This window comes from Brachyistius frenatus, unplaced genomic scaffold (assembly GCF_029030835.1).
Source record: "Brachyistius frenatus isolate BFR_SWC_R1_liver_20210118 unplaced genomic scaffold, ASM2903083v1 Contig_174, whole genome shotgun sequence".
NCBI classification, from domain to species: Eukaryota; Metazoa; Chordata; class Actinopteri; family Embiotocidae; genus Brachyistius; species Brachyistius frenatus.
The window spans coordinates 442,353-468,492 of NW_027210773.1; the positions used below are offsets into that span (position 1 = coordinate 442,353).

The window sequence follows — 26,140 nt, forward strand, 5'->3', positions numbered from 1 at the left end:
GATACTGGAATTTTTAATGAGTGACAAAAAGAAGGTGTTATTTTAAGATAATTTTCATCAATCTGACAACACAGATGCAACAAGCAGTCAAAAAACTCAACCAAACACTGACACAAACAGAAAATATAAAGATAACATTACTGAAACATGCTGCAAAAACAGAAAAGTGTTCATAAGATGATCATCAGCATAATATTGAATATATATATATATATATATATATATATATATATATATATATATATATATATATATATATATATATATATATATATATATATATATATATATAGACACCTTAAACTTGTACTTGGGTACATTACTTGAGTAAATGTCCTCCCTTGCCACCACTGTTGACCACAGAGCTATGATTAGCCAGGCAGAGCGCTGTGGGTAATTTGAGCAGGAGATGATTAGCTCTTATTAAAGTGACTCATCGAAGTTCCTGTTGCCTCCGGTCCGACCCCCCGGCTGGCCGCTGGTATCACAGAGCGCCGTGGAGTCCGGAGGAGTCCCAGCTGGAGCGATGAGGTGAGCCGACTCAAACAGCTCTTCGACACGCGTTAACAAGGCGGAAGCCGGCAGCTTCTCCACGTTGTTTGACCCAGTAGAATATATTTCTACCGCGGCGTTGTTCGTCCCCCAGAAAAGCAATCGATTCAGGTTTATCCCCCTCCCCCACCCCCCCAAAAAGGAATTGGGGTGAAATTACAGCCCCAAAAATAGACCGTGGTGCTCTGTAATGAAGAGGAGCCATTTCAGATGCAGCAGTCTCACAGTCCATCCGGCACTTTTACACACCAGATTAAAATACACTAGTTTTTCTTTTTAGAAAACTTCAGTTGCTATGGTTACGTCTACTTTAATATGTGGTATATAGGTGTTTCTGTTTTGTAGCCTGAGCCAACTGATTAACATGGGGCTGGACAAAACAACAGAAACACTTGGCAATATAACCTTAATGAAGATATTGCAGGACAGTTACATTCTCAGACTGGATATAAAAGTGTTCGTAGCTTCAGGTCTGTAAAATGGTTCTGATCCAGAAGTGTCTTCAGCTGCAATACCAGCGAGTGCCACTAGAGGTCGGCTCCAAAAAGCCTCCGGCTCCATAGACTCCCATTCAACTTCTCTCATCAAATCCAAAGTGAATAAAATGTGTCCATCAGTTCTCTCGGTGTTGTTAGCTAAAGTCACTCCTTCTTCTTAGTTTTCTGGAGGTCCATCTGAAAATAATCCCTCATTCATTAGAAAAGAAGATTCAAGAAGACCTGTTTTTGGGGGCGTGTCTGTTTGATTGACAGGCCTGTGGTGCAGTCAGGTTACAGCTATCGGTGGGCGGGACGTAGTATTGTCAAGTTTCCGATCAGATCGGTCAGATTCACCGCTGGCTCCTCCCCCAGCTTGTCCAAATATGGTCACTTCCTGCTTCAAACCGCTCCGAATCAAGATGGTGACGGACAGAATCTGAACTGGAGGATTCATAACAGTCGTTCCCTTACTACTGTTCTGAAAGTGCCTTTGAACCGTATGTGTTCATAAAACTATTTAGCTTAGGGGGGAAAAAAAGAAAATATATTACACAGTCAGTGGAGTTTGGAAAGAATATTGACAACAGTTCATCACATCTTCAGCGTTCTGTTTGTTTTGTTTTGCGATATTGGAGAAATCCCTCTGATTCTTTTGGCAGTTACATTGTTGGCTCGTGGAACAAACTGGCAGCGAGGCTGTAGTGTGCTCGACATCCAGCGGCTATGTGTGGATTTCCACCGGGCACGGCTCCCGTGTTGGCCCAATGATTTGATTGGTACCCCGCCTCCACCAACCAGGATAAGCTCCACCCCCTTCCTCACCATTGGTTATCGATAACGATTGGATCGCTGCAATGACCGGTGATCAAATACAGTTTCTTTTACACAAAATTCAGGCTGTTAAAAAAATGACTTTTTATTTTTTCTCCTCTTCACTGTCACCAACCGTTCATCTGTCTACATGGAATATCTCTGTACACACAGAGACATCATTAGTCTTTCGAGACTTCTTCAGAGACTCTTAATTATCCAACGTGGCTGAGAAGCACATAAAAACAGGAGCAGCAGGTCGCCCTCTGCATCTTTCCAGTCTTGCTGTGAAACCATCTGTCAGCACGCCGCCTGCAGTGTTCAACTCGGGTTAGTTACACATAAACCAACTACTCCATCACTTCCATGTTTCCGTGTCCATCCCCTACTTGATCATTATTCTTGTGAATGCATAAACCACCCTATCCGATCGTCCATCTCTTTCCCCCTTTCATCCCACTAAGGCTGAACATTAGCGCCCCCTATGTCCAGTACACAAACAGTAAATCTCTTTAGGTTCCAGCCTTTTTCTCCTCTACAAGAGTCCCTCGTTTTTGTTTTTCCTGTGCTGCAGTTGAAATGTCGACAGGACTCCTTTATCAGTCTTCGCTGGATTAATGGCCACTTCTGATGCATCACTCGAGCCCCTCACACATTAGAAAACCCCTCGAGGGTCATAAGGCCAGCTGATTACTGATTTGTATTTCAGTCAGAAGGAAGCACTTAGGATCCTGATTTTTTTTCCACAAAATAAAATGATAGTTTAATTCTTACAGCTTAAAGACAAAATTTGTACATTTGCATTTTATATCTACATCTGAAATGTCATCAATTTGGAGTCTATTGTTCTCTTAGATGATACAAACTGAACTGCTCGCTAAAGCCTCGTGATATAAACCCCAAAGCTCTAAAGCCTGCAAAAAAACAACAAGAGGAGATATGCTGAGAGACTGGAGCTGAACATGATGTTTGATTACGGTGTGAGTCACTCTGGAGCAAAAATGTCTCAAGTATAAAATGTGAAAATGTTTTTATTCTTGCTTTTAAAAAAATTATATGTGATACACACGAGTCCTCGGGGGTATAAACAGGGATATTGTGGGACCGTATTTTTACAGTTTTGTTCGGTGTGATTTATTTCACCCAGTGGATAAAGAGAAAGCCCACAGAGGCACACAGTTAATCTGAGGCCAAACAAATGGGCACCGAGGAGAGTTTGTTTAATGAGGATGGTAGAACAGATAGAATCCATGCAGTTTATCACTTTAATTTAAGATTTCTTTTTATCAGACCTTCATTAGAACATACAGAGAGCACAGGAGTGGTTTTGTCCAACTATGTGTTGAATTAGTATGATTTAAAAGAAAACTTGAAATCCCTATTTTTACATATGATCTAGCCTTTATGTTCAATATTACAGTCACAGAGTGTTTTGCAAAGCTTTGTCACTTTTATAAAAAAAAATGTTTTAACTGAGTTCTCTAAATTCAAAAATTTCAGAACTTAAATATTTTTGGGATGTGCAGTTGATTATTATCATAAGATTCAATTCAATTCAATACAAGATGTGATTACATAGGACCTCGAGGAATTCCTTTCACACATAACTTAAATGGCTACAGTCCTGTTTTACTCAGCTCTAGCTAATGTTGATTCTGCAAGTTGTTAAAGAAAGTCTTGGCTGTCCGTCTGCACAAAAGATGTTAATAGACTGCAATATGCAAGCCTTAATTCATAGAAAATAATTGCAATTTAAATCCCAGCTGCCATCCACTGACCCGTTAACACTCTGGGGACCCGAACCTGGGCCACCTCCACAAGTGCTGACATAATGTGTACAGAGCATTACTAATCCATGTTTCATATTCGGGATGACAATGTCGGAGCTGCTTGGGGTGGTGGGGACGGGGGTGGGCTGAGGGGGTGGGCTGAGGGGTTTGGGCGTCGGGATACGATTTGAGTCAGCAGAGGTGATCTTACAAAAGAAGTGTGTTTAATGAGCCTTCTGGGATCCGTTGGTTCCTTCAGCCTTCAGAGTCTCTGGAGCCTTCAGACAGCACCAATAAATAACTGACACTGCAGAGTGAATATTACCCTCCTCGCATATCTGCTTCTTCCTTATCTGGGCATGATTCACTGACTGTGTGTGCGACTTACTTCATAATAATACTGAATCTGTTTCGATGAGTCGAGACGTTACTTGAAAACTAAACTCTGAATGTGTTTATGTTCACTGTTATTTCTTCATTAATCTGCTGGCCAGCGTTCCTATTTTGCATGATTACTACTTTAGCTGCAGCTGCAGAGAAATGATGCTCGTTATGCTGCGTTCAAATGAAACTCGTGGTTACAACATGTAAGCTTACCGTTCAAGTTGTAAAGACACCGTTGCTAGGCAGCGGCACCATGGAAGGCGTCTTGAAGCCACAGAGGCTAACAATTTAGCAAGCCAAAAGATGAGGCCGTTGGGAAGATCAACATTTTCTTCAGATGTAGGCTGTTATATAAGTTATGAAGAGAAACTCTACATGACTGGAATTACAATATATTTGCTTAACATCCAACCAAACAAAAACCTCCACGACCACATTTGAACGCAACACAAGCCTCAGCAGCAAGGTGAGAGTGGGCAGAGTCTCACCGGGGTTAGCGGGGAATGACTAGCATATACGCTATAAGCAGACAGCTCAACCTGCAGCCACTTTTCTTTCACCACCTGAGATGAACTCCATTAAGATGGCAAACGGGTTCATGAGTGTTTTTGAGAGTTGAAGGACTCCGTCTGTTCCCAAAAAAAGTTACCCCAGCAGAGACCTGAGATTACTGCTTTGGCCCGACATCAAACGGACAGAGTTACAGCCCTGAAACACACACACACACACACACACACACACACACACACACACACACACACACACACACACACACACACACACACACACACACACACACACAGTAGTTCATTACCACCAATTTGGCTGATAAGTTGACTGGTGTCACAAAAACAGCATCTGAGTTGCAGAAGGAGAATTCCACTTTAAATTCTGCGAGCGTTAATAAAAAGACCTGATCCCCGGTTCATTTTCTCCTTTGGTTGTTTTGTTTTCTTCTGTGAATATATGGCGACTTTGAAAACAACTTTGAGTTTTACAGAGAAATATTTTCAGAGTCGGTTTTAGTGCAACTTTGGTTCACGAGTTGCGATGAAAAAGCTTATAAAAACTAAAAATCCTACCTGATTTAAACCCCAGACAAATCGTCCCTTTAAGCACACTTGGAACACTTCAAATCAAATTTACTAGCCAATTTCTTCTTCTTTTCTTTTTAAATATAAAGGTCAGGTTTTCTTAAGGGTTGAAAATACGTCACAATTTCTATTAAAAAAAACAACTAAAAAAAAACAACTAAAAAAAGACTTTCTGGCCTTGAGTTGAGAAGAAATGCTGATTTAAAATTTCTTTCATGATTTTCATGTCAAACAACTGAATGTGAAATGTCCAGGCACATCCTCTACTGTTGGCTTTTTGGGAGTTGTGGATACAAACTAAGGGGGAATATTAGGATGTGTAGTTTGAAGGGTACACCTGGAGGATTGTTTACACTCGTGACTGAAGAGTTTGATTTATTTAAGAGTGACTTTAATGTTTCAGATGTTTAATCCAGGAGTGACATGTTAAAATGACCTCGAATTACATCAGTAAACACAGTTAGAATAGGAAACGATTACATACTTTTACTTAAATGAGTATTTTGACGGTCTGGTATTAGTACCGTTACTTAAGTAAAGGACCTTCCGGATACTTCCGCTGCTCGGTGTAATATAAGTTAGCGGGATGTAACTTTGAGAAGATAAAGTTTACTATACTTTATAGTGTGAAGCTTAATGTTAATGTCTTTTTGCCAAACATCAGATTTTTTTTTGCCGTCCAGCGTAAAGAGCTCTTTTCTTCTTCTCCATGTTTCTTGCAGCTGAGCTTGTAAAAAAAACACCACTGTAATCATGAACTGATTGCAAGTGCTGCGTCGGTGCAGCTATCAGACGGTGCCATCATCATATTATTTGTTGGTTGTGGATCTGGGCTCTTTTGTGTTGGTTGCAAAATGTTGTTTATTTTGTGCAAATGATGCCTTCAGATCCTCCAACAATAAAACCACCTTCACTTCCTGTAAAAGGTCTGAATAAGTGCCTGTTTCACACTAAAGCGATACTTTATTAAAGGTCATATATATGTAAGTATTCGGAGCCGTTCAAGCGTGGTTTCCCTTTTTGTGCCGTCTGTGTTCAGACTGGGTCACAATCATTCTGCCAGTCTCACAATGAGGCCACACAAACTGCAGCACTGCTCCCACACTGTTTAATCTCTGTTCTAAAGGCTCTTCATTTATTACATCACAACAATGACATCAGACTTTTTTTTAAATTTATTTATTTTATTTTATTTTTTTTGGGGGGGGGGGGTGCGGGGGGACTAAGTATGGGAAAATTTCATTGCACAGAAAATCCACTGCAGCTGTTTCCTCGTTAATGGGAAAACATAATGGGATTACAGTCTCACAGGTTGTGGTGCGTTGACGTGTTCCTCGTGCTTCATCATCATCATCCTCATCCTCCTCCTGGGATAGAGAGCAGCGAAAACACAAGACTGGTGCCGTCTGCTGTTGCACAATGTATAGACTTGCAGGGTGCGCGCGCGCACACACACACACACACACACACACACACACACACACACACACACACACACACACACACAGGAGCGCGTGCACAAGCAAATTCAAATTGCGCATACGAGATGGGTTACTGGCGAAAGGATGGAGAGGAGAGGTGTGGGAGGGAGGGGGAGGGGGGAGTAAACCTTCATCGATCTGTCAGAGAGAGAGGGAGAGAGGAAGAGGAAGAAAGCGCAGCGCGTGCTGCCTGCATCTTCATCTCAGCCAACCCCTCCTACCCTCCCTCCTCTCCCTCTCTCCCTCCTCCTGCCAGCTGATGCTGACTGGAGGTGAAGCGAGTTTTTTTCCCTCTCCTCTCCTCTCCTCTCCTCTCTCCTCTCCTCTCTCCTCTCCTCTCCTCTCTCGGCTCGGCATCCCGGGAAAATCCGGACGGGCTGTTTTTGAGGTTTGGGATTTTTTTTGGGAGACACTACATGGCTACTACTACAACTACTACTACTACTACTACTACTACTACTACTTGGTGATGGCAGCGGGAGGGAAACTGTCATTTTAGAGTAAACTAAACGAGGCAAAAAGCGCAGACTGCTGCACAGTCGACGCAGAGAACTTCCAGCCTGCGTCCTCGGGGCGGTCCGGATCTGTTAATTGAAGGTAGGACGCTGCCAGCCTCCAAAGCAACAACCCCCCCCCCCCCCAGCATGTATCCACACCTACAAAACACGCGTGTAGACGTGTATAGCCTGTTGTGTATGCTGTGTCCCCTTGGACCTCAGCCACGGCGCGCTGCGTGAGAAAAACACGCCTTTTCGTCCGTCTGTAGTTTGTCACCGTGTTTATGTTACGCTTGCCATAACACGCCGTCTGGATATGGATGGTTGCGGCGCGTGCGTGACGTACTTCATTTAAAGTATATGCGCATTTATGCAGCATCTGTGTGTGTGTGTGTGTGTGTGTGTGTGTGTGTGTGTGTGTGTGTGTGTGTGTGTGTGTGTGTGTGTGTGTGTGTGTGTGCAAGGGCACGTGGCGTATTTCAAGTGTGCCTTCGCACTTGAAACATGCTTTCAGCTCGTGCTGCGTTCACGTGGCAGAGAAAAGGTGCAAGTTTGGTGCATTTTAGGTTGAACCAGATGCTCAGATTGGACCGCAGCATCGCTGGTGTCTGGTTGTGTGTTGTGTGTTGTGTGCGGCAGTGGGTTTGTTCACGCAGTGTGTCTATGTATGTGTGTATGTGTGACGCTTGTGTTACTAGTTTGAAGAAGATCTGCGGGATAAACAAGAGAAAAATCTTGGTATTTGAAGCATTGCAGCAAAGTCCTCTTCAATCATTTCACAGGATGACACCAAACTCCTGATGGGAGAAATGCAGAAGGTCTATTCGTATTTAAAAGAACACGTAAAATCACAGTTTCTGACTCTCACATGCTGAGTTTCTTTTAACCAAAAGTTAGATCGATATTCAACCAGAAAACTGTAACAGACAGTTTTCATTTGTTAAGAACCTGTATATAGTTCAACTTTCCATGATTCTGATCAGCTTATTGTTTTTGTGGAAGGATACGTGTTGTCTCAGTGTCCAGACCTCCACAGACGTCCGGTGTTGTCGTCCCCTGCGAGACGAATGCAGTCACGCGGAATCATCTGTGAGTGCTTATTAAAGATGAAAGCATATTTGTAATTAGCACTGTGACTGGACTAAATGGCTCGTTACTAATCCCACAGAAACACAATAACTTGGTCACGAAACAAAAGGAATTTGTCGACAGACCCGAAAACGCCGTCAGCTGATGAACAGAACAGTTCTGAGCAGCATGTGTTCTCCACTCATGATTAAAGAACAGGAAGAGTTACCGCACAGCGACTCGGAGGAAGAAATGTGCCTCGGCTCTCGAGTTTGTCGTCTTGACTCGTGGAAGCAGACCTGTTGCTGACGTAGAGCCCGCAGAGGAACCGGTCCAATACCGACATGTGCAACAAGAATGTAACACAATCCAAAAGAGGAGTGTGTGTCAGCATCTCTTCATGAAACCGTAACCCATAAATACCCACGATGCACTGCTGTATGTTTATCTCCTCGCTGCATGCGTGTCTGCAGTCGTAGACCTTTAAAGGGAAGCGAGCTGCTGGTTTAATTTACGAGTAGAAATGATGTTGAATAACCAACCTTGTTCTGTGTATATATGGCCTGTTTGTGTATTTTACATTCATGAGAAATAGAGATGATTATCTACCAGAGCAAACTTGTCTGTTTATAGGGCATGCCCTCTCAACCAATCTTTTTATCTGGACTTGGAGCGGTGTTATTATCTCTGCCAGGTTTGCCTTGTAGTTTATTGCTATTTCAACGAGGAACGATCATCCTCAGAGGAAAACCATTCATTGAAGTAACAACAGTTGGAGAGTTTGAATTTTGGCGGTTAGACTCCGATGATGAGAAGTCACTTCGTTGAGCGACGTCTCAGATGGATGTAAGAACAGGACAGGACGTCTAGGAGACCAGACGCTGGGATGTATGGATTTCAAAACTTGTGTTCATGTCGCACCAAATCTTAACATAAGACATCTCAGGGCACTTAAGGAAGGAACCAAACAAATCCCACAATGAGCGACAGCTGGAAGGAAAAAAAACTCCCTTTTAAAATGAAGAAAAACCTCCGACAGCATGAAGGTGGAATGAAACCATGACGCCAAGTATGAAATGTGTGTAAAAACCTTATTTACAGTGTAACTCTAGAAGAGGCCTTTGGTGTTTCTGCAACCAGAGCGTTGAAGCAGCAAACTACAGCGAGACTCTCGAGCACATGCAGCATCAACATCCCTTTACAACACGTCATATTTTTGACAGTACAAATCAAAAAGTAGCAGATATCAACTGTATTATTGGTGAATAAATGTCTGCAGCTTGTTCTGGGTTCCTCACAGACAAAATGAAAGCAGGATTGTGTGTTTTTATGTAACTGTAAGTTGTTGGACAACCGTGAACAAGCTGGAAGCTTGAAAGTAAGCAGAGACCTGTGGAACTTCCTCCCGACCGAACTGTGAATTTATGAAGTACTGTTTGTACTACGGGTTTCCTCTGAGGAGCCGGCAGGTATCCAGCACCAAGGAGAAAGCTAAACTAAATCTCAGAGAGTCTAATGCAAGATTTGGAACAATTTAAACCATACTTGAATGGAAACAAAAAAAGTTTAAAAACGAGAGAATCAAGTTCAGTCATCTTTAAAATAAAGACAAGGAAATTTATATCAGGCAAAAAAACTTTCCGGGCATCAACTTTGCCCTAAAAGTTGTTTTGGTGACCAACAAATATATTCAAGTGCACATTTGTGACAGTTAACGATGTCTATTCCTACCAAATGTCATTAGCACACACAAAAAACAATGTTCGGAGTACTTTTAGTAGATTTATTATTTTACGTCATTTCAAATCATTTCAAATCTATAAAGTCTCAGTTTGACTCCAGTTGCTGACACTTGTTGACTCTGTCACTGTTTTGGATGATAGAAACAACAGAACATAAATCAGAGAAGACAAATTCTTTCATTAAAATAGCGTGAATGCTATCGGAGGTCGGAAACAGTTCCTGCTCTTTAATTTAATCAATGAAATCAACTTGTTGCGTCCTCTTGCATGTGTTCATTATTGTAGTTAACAGCACAGGTGGACGTGATGCTCCGCCACTATTTCTTTCAATTGAGGAAATAAGATGTTCACATTTTTCTTGATTCGGTTGAAATTCACATATTCACAGTGTTTGAAGATCTGAAGCGTACGTCCTGCTAGAGAGTCAGTAAGAACAAATGAAATGGTCAAATTTGTCTTAATAAAGTTACTGTATTACGCTTTTATTAAAAAAACTTAACACTTTCTGTATTATTTCAAATTCGAAGCCCGATAGCGTTTTATTAGAAAGAAACCCGTCTTAAAAAGGCTTTTATTATGAAACATTTGCAGGAAGGTGTTGCGACTGAAGTTGGACAATTACAGTTTAGATAAATAATCCAGAAAAAACGTTGAAAATAGCAGAATTCTCTTGTTGAGCGATATAAATATACATGATTGACTCACCAGCGTAGAAACGATCTGTCGGCGCCCCACGTCGTTCAGAGTTTTAGGAAATTTACTTAAAACTTGACATTCGGATGGATGCATAATTCTGACATGAGGTACCATAACTTGCGAACATGGAGACATTGAAAGTGTAAATATTAGCTGCTGTAGTTTATTTGCCTCCATGTGCTGTTGGAAGCAGCAAACAGGAGTCTCATTAGTGCTTCTGTCCTCTTGCGGCGCGGCGGCCTTACATGGACACACACTCCAGCCTCTTACGTTTTAACTGCTTATTCATCAAAAGCTCAGGCAGCCAAAACACACACACACACACACACACACACACACACACACACACACACACACACACACACACACACACACACACACACACACACACACACACACACACACATGCTGCCGCAGAGACTGAACCTGGAAAAACAAACTCATGTTGCGATGAAGAGTTTGGATGTCGGGAGGAGAGGATGAAGAGCTGTTCACAGAGATGGAGGGAAAATGAAAGGGAGGAAGATGAGATACTAGAACGTATATGAAGGCTTGCAGTGAAACAGGAAACTCAGCAGCACAGTACAGTTCCTTTGCTGTTTTGATTTGATGAATATTCATGATTATGCAGAGAGAGGGGGTTCGTGTTTTGTTTCTTTCAGGGGGTTGCCCTCAACAACGGGACATCCCGCCCTCCCAAGACAACAGTAAGGGAAACACTGATCCACATTGAGGGCTAGAATGTAGCTCCACCAGCACAGGGAGAGTTTTATCTTCATATGAGAACCGATGCAGAACCAAACCACCTGTCAATCTCCCCGACTCAGGAACAAGAATCTTCACCTGGCTGATGGACCTGCTCCCGACCCGGAGCGAGCAATCCTCCACGTTACAGCACCAAATCCAGGCGTCAGACTCCGAGCTGTCGACTTTTTATTCCTGCAGTTTCACACTTTTGATGCAAACAGCTTCACAGTCTGATGAAGCCGAACCAGCAGGACGAATAACTAACGTACCGAATGTGAGCACGGCTCCAGATCTCTGAATCTGACCGACGCCCACTTGTTGGGCTCAACAACTTAAATAAGTCTGCTTCCTAATTCATTACTGTTACAGCCATTAAGAGGTGGGATGAGGAATAGAGTCATCATCGTCACCTCAGAGAGCGCCCTCTAAAGGCAACTGAGGAGTTTACGGTGTGAGTCGGCTGAAGGGAGGATGTCTGGGTTGAAAGATGGGTAAAGAAATAACAACTAACAACAGTTAGTTATAGCTGATAATAAGAACAAATATAGAAAAACATATCATCTTCTTTTAAATGTAAAAAACTAAACAACGTCTAATTTCTGCTTTTGAAGTACTCAGATAAATAACCAAGTATTCAGCTGCTGTTTTCTCTCTTTTCTCACCACATTAACACCCATAAATATTGATGTGATCTCGCCGCCTCTCTTCTTCCAGTCTTCCTGGAATCTCTCGCTCTTCTCTTCCCGTTGATAAATTCCTCACGTGGCGTGTTCATGGAACACAATGTTCTCCTTCATCACTACTTCCTTCCTTCCTTCCTTCCTTCCTTCCTTCCTTCCTTCCTTCCTTCCTTCCTCCATCTCTAAAACAAATGGTTGCCGTATTGGTGGAAGTGTGTTTTGTTGTGACCCTAACCACGCCCAGTAGTGATGTCACAGGGAAGTACACCTGTCCGTCCACACGAGGTCAGCAAAACCTCAGATTTTGCAGTGGGTTGAGTTCCTCTTTGGTTCCAGGCTTCACGATGTTTGTTGATCGCCCACGTTTTTAACCATGCTTTCCTCGTCTGTCAGGTGGGTGTAAAACTGCCCCCCCCCCCCCCCGACCTCGGTCAGAGATGGAGTACCCGGACGACTTCCTGATCGCCGAGCTGCAGCTCTACAACGAGTCGTTCTTCAGGAACAACTTCAGCAGCGGCTCCAACGAGACCGACGCGTTGCTGCCGACCGGCGTGAAGGTCACTATCGTCGTCGTCTACATGATCGTCTGTGTCATCGGGCTGGTGGGAAACTTCCTGGTCATGTATGTCATCATCAGGTAAGAGGAACTGTTTCCTTAAATCTACACGGTACACTGAAAACAGTTTCCAATATAAATCAACAGGCTTCAGATCCACAGATCAGAGGCTCATCAAGATGACATGATCTCTTTCATCTTTTATTCAAAGAGTTATTATATAACTCTTTAAATGATGGTACAAACAATCAAGTCCAAAAAAAAAAATGTCATTGGATGTTTTTTTGGGGGTTTTTCTCTGCAGACTGACTCCTTTTGTCAGGACTTCAGTTTTCCTCTTCGCAATGGAAGACACGTCCATAAATCAATACACAGATTAACAGAACTTTATTCGCTGTCAGTTTTTGGTAGTTATTGATCTAATTCAAAAAAATTACAAACGGAAAAACTCCAGCGAGCCTCCAGCCAACAAGCCTCCAACGAGCCTCCAGCCAACGAGCCTCCAGCCAACGAGCCTCCAGCCAACGAGCCTCCAACGAGCCTCCAGCCAACGAGCCTCCAGCCAACGAGCCTCCAACGAGCCTCCAGCCAACGAGCCTCCAGCCAGCGAGCCTCCAACGAGCCTCCAACGAGCCTCCAGCCAGCGAGCCTCCAGCCAACGAGCCTCCAGCCAACGAGCCTCCAGCCAACGAGCCTCCAGCCAGCGAGCCTCCAGCGAGCCTCCAGCCAACGAGCCTCCAACGAGCCTCCAGCCAACGAGCCTCCAACGAGCCTCCAGCCAACGAGCCTCCAGCGAGCCTCCAGCTAACGAGCCTCCAGCTAACGAGCCTCCAGCCAGCGAGCCTCCAGCTAACGAGCCTCCAGCCAACGAGCCTCCAGCTAACGAGCCTCCAGCTAACGAGCCTCCAGCTAACGAGCCTCCAGCCAGCGAGCCTCCAGCTAACGAGCCTCCAGCTAACGAGCCTCCAGCCAGCGAGCCTCCAGCAAACGAGCCTCCAGCTAACGAGCCTCCAGCTAACGAGCCTCCAGCTAACGAGCCTCCAGCTAACGAGCCTCCAACGAGCCTCCAGCTCATCTCTTCTTTTTCATGCTGAACTCAACGGCTCTTCTTTTTTGCTGTACATAACTCTTCATTGCTTGCTGGTATTCACTCTTTAATTTATAGTGTTGATTCAAAATTCTAAAATTAGCCCAAGAGTAATTTTGGAGTTACAATTGTGAAGCTGTTGCTCACTGAAATGAAGTGTGTTTTCCTTATAATTGGAAATTTCACCAGTTTATTTGAATAATAAATCATGTTTGCAGCAGACTCAACGTCAGGAGGTGAACCACGGCTGTGTTTGTGTGCGAGTCGCGATCTTCCTGTGAAATGCCTGGCGGGGAACTGTCTGGTCATGTATGGGTCATGCAAGCCACTGTGTGTGTGTGTGTGTGTGTGTGTGTGTGTGTGTGTGTGTGTGTGTGTGTGTGTGTGTGTGTGTGTGTGTGTGTGTGTGTGTGTGTGTGTGTGTGTGTGTGTGTGTGTGTGTTTGTTTGTTTTCGGTGCACTCCTTAGCTGTATTTTTGCTCTGTAGTAAAGCCCAATATTTCTTTGCTGATGTCGAGTGGTCATGTTGGCTCTAAACACCTGAGGTTGGGAGGGAATTACTATAGTTTGGATATTTTGGTGTGTGTGTGTGTGTGTGTGTGTGTGTGTGTGTGTGTGTGTGTGTGTGTGTGTGTGTGTGTGTGTGTGTGTGTGTGTGTGTGTGTGAGAGAGAGAGTTTGTGTTGATGTTAGTGTTACGATCTCGTCTCCATATTAATCTCCTCTAACCCGTTTGTGGATACGTCCTCTCCTTCTTCCACTTGCTTTCACTCTCACATCTTCATGGACTTACTGACAGAAATATGACTCACACACACACACACACACACACACACACACACACACACACACACACACACACACACACACACACACACACACACACACACACACACACACACACACACACACACACACACACACACACACACACACACACACACACACACACACACACACACACACACACACACACTTGAAAACATTCCTTTCTTTCAGTGTTGACATTTGCACCCACACAATCAAACAGAAAACATGGACAAACACAGTCGTGTCGAATCACTTCACCCTTCCACTTGTCAGCTCTCAGCAGGTGGCCTCACTATAGATACCCCCACCTCCCCCCCACCCCCCACACACCTCCCCCACCCCCACCCCCCCACCCCCACCCCCCACCCCCCCCACACACCTCCCCCACCCCCCCCACACACACACCTCCCCCCCACCCCCCACACACCTCCCCCCTCCCCGACACCTCAGCCTCATCAAAAATGTCAGAAAGCGACGGACTCCATCTTTTAACTCCATCAGGTTGGATGTAAGGACGGACAGGTTTCTGCCCTCGTTAGTGATACTGTTACTCACACAGCTACAGGTTCACCAAGGTTTACCAAGGTTTATCAAGGTTTATCAAGGTTTACCAAGGTTTATCAAGGTTTACCAAGGTTTACCAAGGTTTACCAAGGTTTACCAAGGTTTATCAAGGTTTACCCAAGGTTCACCAAGGTTTATCAAGGTTTACCAGGGTTTACCAAGGTTTATCAAGGTTTACCAAGGTTTACCAAGGTTCACCAAGGTTTACCAAGGTTTATCAAGGTTTACCAAGGTTTACCAGGGTTTATCAAGGTTTACCAAGGTTTACCAAGGTTTACCAAGGTTTACCAAGGTTTATCAAGGTTTACCAAGGTTTACCAGGGTTTACCAAAGTTTACCAAGGTTTACCAAGGTTTTGTCAAGGTTTACCAAGGTTCACCAAGGTTTATCAAGGTTTACCAGGGTTTACCAAGGTTTACCAAAGTTTACCAAGGTTTACCAAGGTTTACCAAGGTTTATCAAGGTTTATCAAGGTTTACCAAGGTTTACCAAGGTTTATCAAGGTTTATCAAGGTTTACCAAGGTTTACCAAGGTTTATCAAGGTTTACCAAGGTTTACCAAGGTTTACCAAGGTTTATCAAGGTTTATCAAGGTTTACCAAGGTTTACCAAGGTTTATCAAGGTTTATCAAGGTTTACCAAGGTTTACCAAGGTTTATCAAGGTTTACCAAGGTTTACCAAGGTTTACCAAGGTTTATCAAGGTTTACCAAGGTTTATCAAGGTTTACCAAGGTTTACCAAGGTTTATCAAGGTTTACCAAGGTTTACCAAGGTTTACCAAGGTTTACCAAGGTTTATCAAGGTTTATCAAGGTTTACCAAGGTTTACCAAGGTTTACCAAAGTTTACCAAGGTTTACCAAGGTTTACCAAGGTTTACCAAGGTTTACCAAGGTTTACCAAGGTTTACCAAGGTTTATCAAGGTTTACCAAGGTTTACCAAGGTTTACCAAGGTTTACCAAGGTTTATCAAGGTTTATCAAGGTTTACCAAGGTTTATCAAGGTTTACCAAGGTTTACCAAGGTTTACCAAGGTTTATCAAGGTTTATCAAGGTTTACCAAGGTTTATCAAGGTTTACCAAAAGGTTTACCAAGGTTTACCAAGGTTTACCAAGGTTTACCAAGGTTTAGTTTCAAGGTTTATCAAGGTTTATCAAGGTTTACAAGGTTTATCAAGGTTTATCAAGGTTTACCAAGGTTTATCAAGGTTTACCAAGGTTTACCAAGGTTTATCAAGGTTTACCAAGGTTTATCAAGGTTTACCAATGTTTACCAAAGTTTATCAAGGTTTATCAAGGTTTATCAAGGTTTATCAAGGTTTACCAAAGTTTATCAAGGTTTACCAAGATTTATCAAGGTTTATCAAGGTTTACCAATGTTTACCAGGGTTTATAAAGGTTTATCAAGGTTTACCAAAGTTTATCAAGGTTTACCAAGGTTTATCAAGGTTTATCAAGGTTTACCAATGTTTACCAAGGTTTACCAAGGTTTACCAAGGTTTATCAAGGTTTACCAATGTTTATCAAGGTTTACCAAGGTTTACCAAAGTTTATTAAGGTTTATCAAGGTTTACCAAGGTTTATCAAGGTTTACCAAGGTTTACCAAAGTTTATCAAGGTTGATCAAGGTTTACCAAAGTTTATCAAGGTTTACCTAGGTTTATCAAGGTTTATCAAGGTTTACCGAGGTTTACCAAAGTTTATCAAGGTTTATCAAGGTTTATCAAGGTTTACCAAAGTTTATCAAGGTTTACCTAGGTTTATCAAGGTTTATCAAGGTTTACCGAGGTTTACCAAAGTTGATCAAGGTTTATCAAGGTTTACCTAAGTTTATCAAGGTTTACCAAGATTTATCAAGGTTTATCAAGGTTTACCAATGTTTACCAGGGTTTATAAAGGTTTACCAAGGTTTATCAAGGTTTACCAATGTTTATCAAGGTTTACGAGAAGTGTTGTTGATCGAGAAGCAGCCAAAGAACAGTGTAACGTTGTGGTGTTGGAGTCGAGTTATTTGAACTCAAAGATAAGTTGACTGAGAAAAATCAGAGCCCCTAAATCCTGAGCAAAGACTGTATATAAGAGAAAAGGGAGGTAGAAACATGTGAGGTGTGCAGACTGTATGAGGATAAGTGCTAATTGGTGGATGGAAAAAAAGAGATTATTCTTACATGAACATTCTCTTTCATATAGATGTGTTACTTTGATAAGATAAGATAAGACTTTATTAATCCCGCAGTGGGTAAATTTAGTTGTCACAACAGGGAGAAAAAAATTAAATACGCACGCAATAAAAAGGAATAGGATAAAAAAGATATTTTAGAAAAACTGTAAAAATAAATAAAAAACCACGTATAAATACACACACAAGCTATTTTACAAAATAAATAGATACACCTTTATATGTACAGTGAAATGTAAAGAAAAACGTTAAACTATTGCATGTAGGTGATAAAAAAAAGAATATTGTTCCCGTAAACTCCTTCGATATATTGTATATTGCACAGAAACTGCACATCAGTCATATGGATTACTTTATGAGTAATGTGCATCATGTCTTGGTCCTTTTAATATAGATGGGTCACGTTCTATATTTCTGTTTGTTGGCAGTTCTGGTTAAAATCTGTTCTACATGGTGTATTTCTACCATATACTTTTGTTGTCCGGCCAATCAGAGACATTTTTTCTATCTGCAAGTAAACACCATAATAGTTGTGACCATTTTTTTCATTTCACACCATTTGTTCTCAAGTGAAGCGTAAGTGCTCAAAAATGTGTTTTTTAATTGGCGGTAATCGATGCTTCGACTTCACTCCGTATGAAAAGTGTTTGTTTACCAACAAGGAAAAGCAGGAAATGATGTGCAGCTGGAGTTCTCGTGACTTTGCATAAACCTGGTTCATAAAGTGTATGAGTAAGACAAGTGTTTTCTGCTATGTCGACGACTCATACTGCCTGACATCGCTCTACACCCTCATTACTGGCTGCTTGTGTTATTAAACTTATATAGCTTGTGTCATGTTGGAGATATAAAAAAACACCCAAATGAACCTCAGTTCTTTACATGTGAGAGCACCTAAGAGAGTTTTTCTCGTCAGCTGGTAACTTCTGTTTGCAGTGTTTACTTCCTGTAGAAAACATGATACATACTGTACAAACTTAAATAAATACCTTAACTAACTCGAATATATAAATTAAAGTAATGAATGACAATTCTGGTACTAATATAAAAACATAAATTGGTGCTTCTATTAAAAAAGTTGAGGTACCAATCTATCAAATTAGAACACTATATCAAAAACCAATCTGAATATGTGTATTTTTTTGCTTTGCTTTCTTTAAATCCAAGATCTATAACTACATTATGTATACATCAACTCAACAGCTGAGTTATACCGGCTGTTAAAGGCGCCGTAAAGAGCTCGGAAAGCATGAATGAATAATGTCGGACTCGGTGCAGGTCAGAGCGTCAGCCGAGTGTTTTGAATTTAAACGTGTCCAATTATGCCGAGGACTTAAGGAGCGGAGTCCGATGGGGACTCTGCCGGACTCGGTATTAAGGTGATGGATTGTGGGTAATTACCTGGGATAAAGTGAAATCTTATCCAGGACATGGAGCAGGTTTCTGGGAGTCTCACAGCGGCGGGCTGCCAGACCAACTCGCTAATTCAGAAAGATGCTGTGAGAGAAAATATGAAGAAAAGAAGAAGAATTTAAATGCAGTCTGTGTTCAGTGCGCACTGGATGTGACATTTGGATGTCATTTTTAAGAAGTACTCACAGCTACGAGAGTCTTTTATTTTAAGTAGATGGGAAGTGGTGACATTTAATCTACACATACGCCCACACACACAAACACACACATTTCTTTTTCACCACTACGCCCTCACAACAAGGTTTTCTTCAACATAAAAGGCAAAACTATAAAACTTCATTGGTTTGTTTTCTGCCCGAAAAACATTCCAAAAAAAAAAATCCAGCTATAGAATATTCAAGTGTCTGAAGGTTTAATAGTATAAGAGCCGTTACAGTGGCTTCTTAGAGACCCGTCAATCAAGCAAATGTGACACAAAATATACTTTGAACAATGGTTAAGACTTCCTGTTGCGTGGAAACAGATGGCAGCAGAGCGCTGCAAGTGGAGCAGATTGAAGCAATAACTTTCATGATCATGTTTGCCAAGTTACGTCACTCGATCAACATCAGCACCTGAGTTACGTCCATTTCTGTGACCGCTGGTACGTGAACATTTGTGATTTCAACAGGGACGTAAAACGTTCAAATTTAGAGTTGAATCTTGGAAATTGACCCTTAAAATGCTTCAAAATGTCGATTAAGCAGGTGAGATGTTTTGAGTGAGTCACGTTTCAAAAGAAACAGAATTCCTCGAAAGGCAAACGTTTCGGCTTGACCTTCCTTTTCGGGGAGATGACGGAGAGCTAAACCTGGCGATGTCGGAGAACCATTGCGTCACTGTTTGGGTCGTTTGCGTCGAATGTTTTCCCTAAAATGCCTCCGAAGCGTCCCGGTAGAACTCGGTGGTGACGGTCTGACCCGGTGGGGGACGAATCGATGGCGCTTCGGACCTGCGGGGCCTTTTTTGATCTTGGACAGGTTGGATTTCTTGTGTGATGGAAGCTGGTTACGAGAGGTGAAAGGTGCTCTGGAGCGCTTTAACAAAGAACTTCGAAAGAAAACTTCTAATGCCAGACTCGGGATTTTGTCCTTCATCTTGTGCTGCCCTTATGTAAAGAAGGGATCACGTCAGGGCCAGTATGGACAGCAGCCAGTTCAAGGTACAGTTGTGTTGAGAGTATTGTGTTAAATCCATGCGGTAAGTGAAGTTTTCCAGCACCAAAGGTTTGTGTATAATGAGCTAAACTTTGTCTGCAGGCGAGCAGGTTTCAGTGATGAAAACCTGAAAGGTAAAAACAAAACCTCTCAACATTCAAATTTAGTTAACTTTTCGAGGAAGGAAGAAGTAAAGATTTGTTTTCTTGCCGCACACATATTATCATTCAAATGTTACCGACAGATGGAAAACGAAAAAGCGACACGCAGTTATGGTCCAATTTACCATCTTCCTCGTAAACAATAAAAACGTCAACGATTAAAGACGCAGAAGAGAAAGTCATCAAAGCAGCATGAGACTGCTGGGAATCTCTTCGCTCAGCGTTTTTGTTTTACTTTTTGTTTCTCCCACACAAACATCAGCACTTTCTTTTTTTCCCCCGACATCGCTGCGAGTGTTGCAGCGCGTTTTTTTTTTTTTACTCACAACAACAACAAGAGCCACGAGCAGCGATTCCGACGAGCATCTGTTTGAATGCTACGAGCCCTTAAAGAGCTACAGGGAGAGACACATCGTGCTGAATCCAGCGCCGAGCAGCCGGCAGGCCGAAGCTGTTCCTCTCTTCTGTGAGGGAAAAAAGTGCCTTCAGCGATTTTTGGGAGAAAAAAAAAAAAACGGTTTTGTTTCCATGACAACGGACCGATCCACGTTGTACCGTTGAGAACATTGTCAGCCCTTAGCATCGGTTTGAGACATCAAAATGGCATCGTATCTTAGAGGGAAAAACGCTGGGCAATAAAAGAAAACATAAATAATCAAATCTATCTTGTCGTACAGCTGAACCGACAGTTCTGGGAACAAACGGGCTCAGGAAGGATTCAGGACGTTTTAATGACTGTTGGAGCACTTTGAAGACTTCGCCTGAGATGAATCAGCAGATGAGCAACTGTGTTCAACTTAATCAACTCCCAGGGTGCACTTTGGTAGAAAAAACAAAAAAGAGCTCCAATCACAGAGCTTGAAGTTCTGATGTGCATATTTCTAATAGCTAGCTGAAGCAGAAGATTACCGATGAACTGAATGCAAATATTATAGAAAAACAAACAAAACAAATTCACTGTAATGAATCTAACCCAAGGTTTCATGAGGGGATATTTAAGAAAGGATTAAAACTCAGGCAAACTGCTGCTTTTAGATACCAAAGTAAAAAAACAAAACCAAAAAAACCTCTAAATGAACACTGGACACACTTATTGCAATTATTTTAGATTATTATTTCCAATGTCGTCTCTCTAATGTGGCTGTTTAATCGGCCCGTGTTTGAATATTCGTCTGCCAGCTCTGGAGGAGGGTTTTGTTTTGACACATCTTGTGCCTCAACAACGATGACATGAAAAGAGTTTGACTATGACAGCGCTCTGAATGGATTTGTCTTTTTCACTGGATAGCCTCAACAGTTTTTTTTTTTAATTTAAAATGAATGAATTAAAAGATGTTCAGAGTTGAGTGGCGGAGCTTTGATTTAGTGGGTGTGATGGGAGAATAAGAATCGAGGGACAGTGGACATGTGTCGCATATATTTTTCAACTGCATCATTATTGGTTCATGTCAATGAAGTACAAATATGTGGAGAAATATATTTAAAATAAAACAGTTGAGGATGAAATGAAATAGAGAAGCCGGGATTGTGAGACTGCACACAGAGAGAAGTGCAATAAGCAGTGAGGAGGGACGGCGAGTAACTCTTCACTGTCCCCGCAGCCACCGAGCCAATTAAGGGCTGCGTTCTGATTGGCTGATGAGGTGAAAACCAACGTGGATGTCGCTGTTCTTTCATTAGAATCCCCAGACGCTCTCCGTCCTACACACATGCTGTAATGTTAATGAGAGGAGGAGGGAGAAGAGGAAACGAGCACCTGAGATGAGGTGAACACCTGTTTCCTCTTTTAATTCTATAGCTTTCCTTCTCTCCGAGGTTTTCATTATCAATAAATCTTGATGAATGACACCCGTGAACCCACTTAAACGCGGTCCTAAGAGCCCTTGAAACACCAGAGTGTCCGTTACAGAGCGTCGGGGTCTGTTTCTGTGTCACCATCTGCTGCCGAGCTCATTTGGCATCTGACCTGAGGTTCTGGTTACCAGAGGATGTGATTAAGGGGCTGAAACAGCCCAGAAATCTGAACCTCCTAATGGTGAACAGGCTGACAGTTCTGGTTTATTTATTTATTTATTTCAGCCCATCATATTAAAGGATTATAATATAAAAAACAATAAAAATTTAAAAAAAGATAATTGAAAGCACAAAATGACAGCAGGTCTTGGTTTTCAGCTGATAATTGAGGCTGAATGTTTTTTTTTTTTTATCTTTAGTGTCAAATTAATTTACCATCATTTGGAACTACAGTTTATTTCTTTGACTTGTTTTTGTTTGACTTGTTTGACTTTATTTCGTTTGAAAGTGCACAAATAATTAAAAGAAATCGTAATCATTCACAACCTGACATAGTTAGTGAAGTCCAGATATTTTAATACTACTGAAAGAATCTTTTTTACACACCATACTCAACAATAATTAATTAAAAAGTCACCATGGAAACCAATTTCATATTTCTGTCTCAAGGCAAGGCGGCATTTATAATGAACGTAATTCATTTCTCAGATCAATGGTGGATGTGACTTCATTTCAGAATTAATTTTGCACCCTGTCTGGAAAGACATTTTAAAAAAGATCTCCTATTTTTGCATCTTGGCTCACAGCTGATCGCCGTGTTGTGTTTTCTGGTCGGACCCCTAAAAAGAGGGAAACATCAAACATTCATACTTTGGCTTAAAGACGTGGAGCCGACTGAATAGTTCATTATGCACAGATGGTCTAAGTGTGTGTGTGTGTGTGTGTGTGTGTGTGTGTGTGTGTGTGTGTGTGTGTGTGTGTGTGTGTGTGTGTGTGTGTGTGTGTGTGTGTGTGTGTGTGTGTGTGTGTGATCTGCTTTTATTATTCCCCTCCTGATGAAATCTGTTTATTCGTTAGTTTGTTCCTTCATCCGTCACACCGGGTTATCTGCAACATCAGCGCTTGATTTTTGGCAAAATTTGCAGAATAATGTGTCTGAACATCGATGTTTTATGTAACAAGCTGGCATCAAAGCAAAGCGTGAAATAGACACGCCTGTCTGTCCACGAAAGCAAACAACGTGAGATAGTCACGCATCGGGCTTTCCGGGCGTGAAAGTTGTACATTTTCCTAAAGAGGACGAAAATGAAACCGACTGCGACTCGCCGGGAGGACGAGAGGGTTGAAAACGGACAGCCAGCAGTTTGAGATGGAAAAGAAAGAAAGAAAGAAAGAAAGAAAGAAAGAAAGAAAGAAAGAAAGAAAGAAAGAAAGAAAGAAAGAAAGAAAGAAAGAAAGAAAGAAAGAGCTGCTGCTGAAAACCAGCAGAGAAGAGAGACAACATGTCAGTGTGCTCGTCCTCGACCCTGTGATCTGAATCCTCCGGTGATTGATGGTATGTGTGTGTATGTGTGTGTGTGTGTGTGTGTGTGTGTGTGTGTGTGTGTGTGTGTGTGTGTGTGTGTGTGTGTGTGTGTGTGTGTGTGTGTGTGTGTGTGTGTGTGCTGCAGAGTAATGAGTCTGCCTTCCTCCTTCCTAATGACCGCGTTGAATTATGAGGCCATTTACTCTGAACTGCAAATGAATCCTTCCCTACCGAGAGCAGTGTTTGCCTGCATCTGTGTGTGTGTGTGTGTGTGTGTGTGTGTGTGTGTGTGTGTGTGTGTGTGTGTGTGTGTGTGTGTGTGTGTGTGTGTGTGTGTGTGTGTGTGTGTGTGTGTGTGTGTGTGTGTAATGAACACCAAATATAGCTGGTCGTCACATGACTTCTCCATCTCTTTGAAATCAACACACTCATTTGCATATGTTGAGAACATGTCCTCCTCATCTCGTCTCTTTCTGTCTGCTGACTTTCTCCTTTTGTATTTTTTATAAATTATTAATTTCAACTCACTTTATTGGTATCAGTGTTCAAATTAACAGGTTAATCAAAGTGTCTACACACAACTGAATGAAATTATAATGTAAAATACCAATATATGAAAACAGTTCTTGTTTTGGTGCTGTGCTAAGCTAAGCTATAACGGTTCCTGTCCTTCATCATAGAGATGTAACTTCAAAGACAGAAAATTCCTTAAATGTGGGACTGTTTCTTTCAAAGTTACAATCTCGAGGATCTCCAGCTGAATCTTCATCCAGTGAAAAGAAGTCCGTTTTGTTTTCTGCACCTGTTCGGTGATCTTTTGTTATTTTCAGAAGACGTTTGAAGCGAGTCCCTGCAGACATTTAACACCTCACAGAATCGTTGCTTTCAGTCAGACCTCGGCGGAGCGCCCGGACCTCCAACGCTGTTAGCTCAGCTGTCCTCCGGTTTAAACTTTGATAGAGACGGATGGTCTTCCTCTTTCATGCTCCCACGGTTTTCTTTTCGTTTTCCTTCCAAAGAGGGTGAAGGCAGCCTGAGTCTGATGAGAGAGATTTCCTTCAACCTTTTTTTCTGAAAACCTGGTCGTTCTGAATTAAAACAAGCTGGTTCTGGTTCTGGTTCTGGTCCTGTAGCTTCCTTTTCTCCGACTGGATCTGAGTACCAGGCAGTCAGCGGTTGTTCCGAATACCCTTAACTGCCAGTTGATGATGAAAGAGTCCAAAATGACATTGACTTTGACGCCGCTTACGAGCACCAGAGAAAGAACGCCGGATGAGTGCTGAAGATGACGGACGGTCGATCAGCATGAGCTGGACTAAAGTCAAGAAATCTGGAGATTCCATCAACACTGGTTCATTGAGTCCTCATTGTAAATCAGTCCGTGTCTGATGGTCACCAAAATGTGACAGAAATAAAAAGTCTAAAATCTTTTACTTCAACTCATAAAAAATGGGAGCGATAGCACAAAGCGTTATATTTTTATCGAGCGTTCGTACCTGCATTCGTACGGATAGTTAAATATAAACTGTCTGTGGGACCTGCTGAGATTTTAAGGTAATTTTTATTGACTTTCTTGTTTTGAAATGTGCTAAAAGCTTTTTTGTGTCCTTCATTCATTGATTGTTTCTCGGCACCTCTTGTGTTTCTATCGATCCCTGGCTGGTTGAACAGTGGAACATAATGAGATGGAGGTCATTAATTAAAGCTTTATTGAAATGATTTTACCAAACTGTTTATCTATTGTAAACTGGAAGTGGTTCTACAGTAAGCTGGTTTAAGAGTTTGATTTTTAAACTCTTACTCTGCTCCAAACAAATGTCCCATAGTGTTATAATTCAGTCTGCATGTGTCTGTTGGCAGAATTCAGCTTCAGGTGACGCTGCAAGAAATAACCTTTGATATATTCAAACAAAAGGAATCGAAAAAAAATAGAATTTCTTCCACATTTTAAAAAGTTGTATAGCTTTTATAGGAGAATTGAGAGGACACATCTCTCTGTACGAGGGGTCACTGAGAGGTTTGAATATGAAAATGATGTGGACCATATGCTACAGCCTTCACAGTCACCGGATCTCAACCAATCACCGTCATCATCAAAACACCAACTGGGCAAATTCCTTTTGAAGAAAGCTGCTCGTCCCTCCGGGGTTTCTACGTCAAGGAGGATTAAAGTCTAAGATAGCCCAACGTCCATGTTGTTTACGAAGTTTTCAACCAAAAGTCTTTTGTGGCCTTCCCCAACGAGACGGATCTGCTTTGTTGTTCGAGGCTCATCGCAGAAAACAAAAACCTTATAAAGAGAGTCTGCGATGTTTCTTGTTAAAAAATACATTTACATATTTCACTCCCCATTTCTGAAATTGACAGATCGAGTTTTAAAAATTCCCCCCAATAGTAAAAAAAAAAATCCATCTGACAATTTCAGCTGATTAAAAATGAAAAATTCTCAATAATATTTAATTGAAGAATGTTTGAAAGAGTCGGTTCATATCTGAAAGCATTTATTAAAGCCTAAACTCTTTTAGAAATGTCTCTTTAAGGACATCTTTCAGTGTCGATTGAATAACTTGACATAAATAATTTTGTAAATGTTCAAGTATTTATTTTTTAATCTATGATGCCGAACTCTTGCACAAAGGTTTTGCTGCTCTGGTTTTGAACAATAAGACATTCAGTCAGATTGTATTTAGTTTAAATAAAGTTTTGTCTTTATAAGTCTACGACAGAATGGGGCGACATGCAAAGTACAAAACCTGGAATTTGAATGAAATAGTACAAACTAATGTACTTTTCACAAACACGTACACCCTGCTGTTATAATTGCCGGAGTTCCTTTCCCTCTCGTTTCCTGTGTGGTT

At 41.8% G+C, this 26,140-nt stretch overlaps 1 protein-coding gene across 1 annotated transcript in view; it reads left to right on the top strand.

Annotated features, from left to right (window-relative positions):
• The first annotated feature begins 6,726 nt into the window (after positions 1 to 6,726).
• The window catches only part of oprl1 (opiate receptor-like 1), a 65,700-nt gene continuing 46,286 nt past the window's right edge, over positions 6,727 to 26,140 (top strand). The window contains exons 1-2 of the mRNA XM_069717389.1: positions 6,727 to 7,166; positions 12,393 to 12,636. Of these exons, the coding sequence (XP_069573490.1) occupies positions 12,437 to 12,636 (200 nt within the window). The 5' untranslated portion in view covers positions 6,727 to 7,166; positions 12,393 to 12,436. The remainder of the gene's footprint in view (positions 7,167 to 12,392; positions 12,637 to 26,140) is intronic.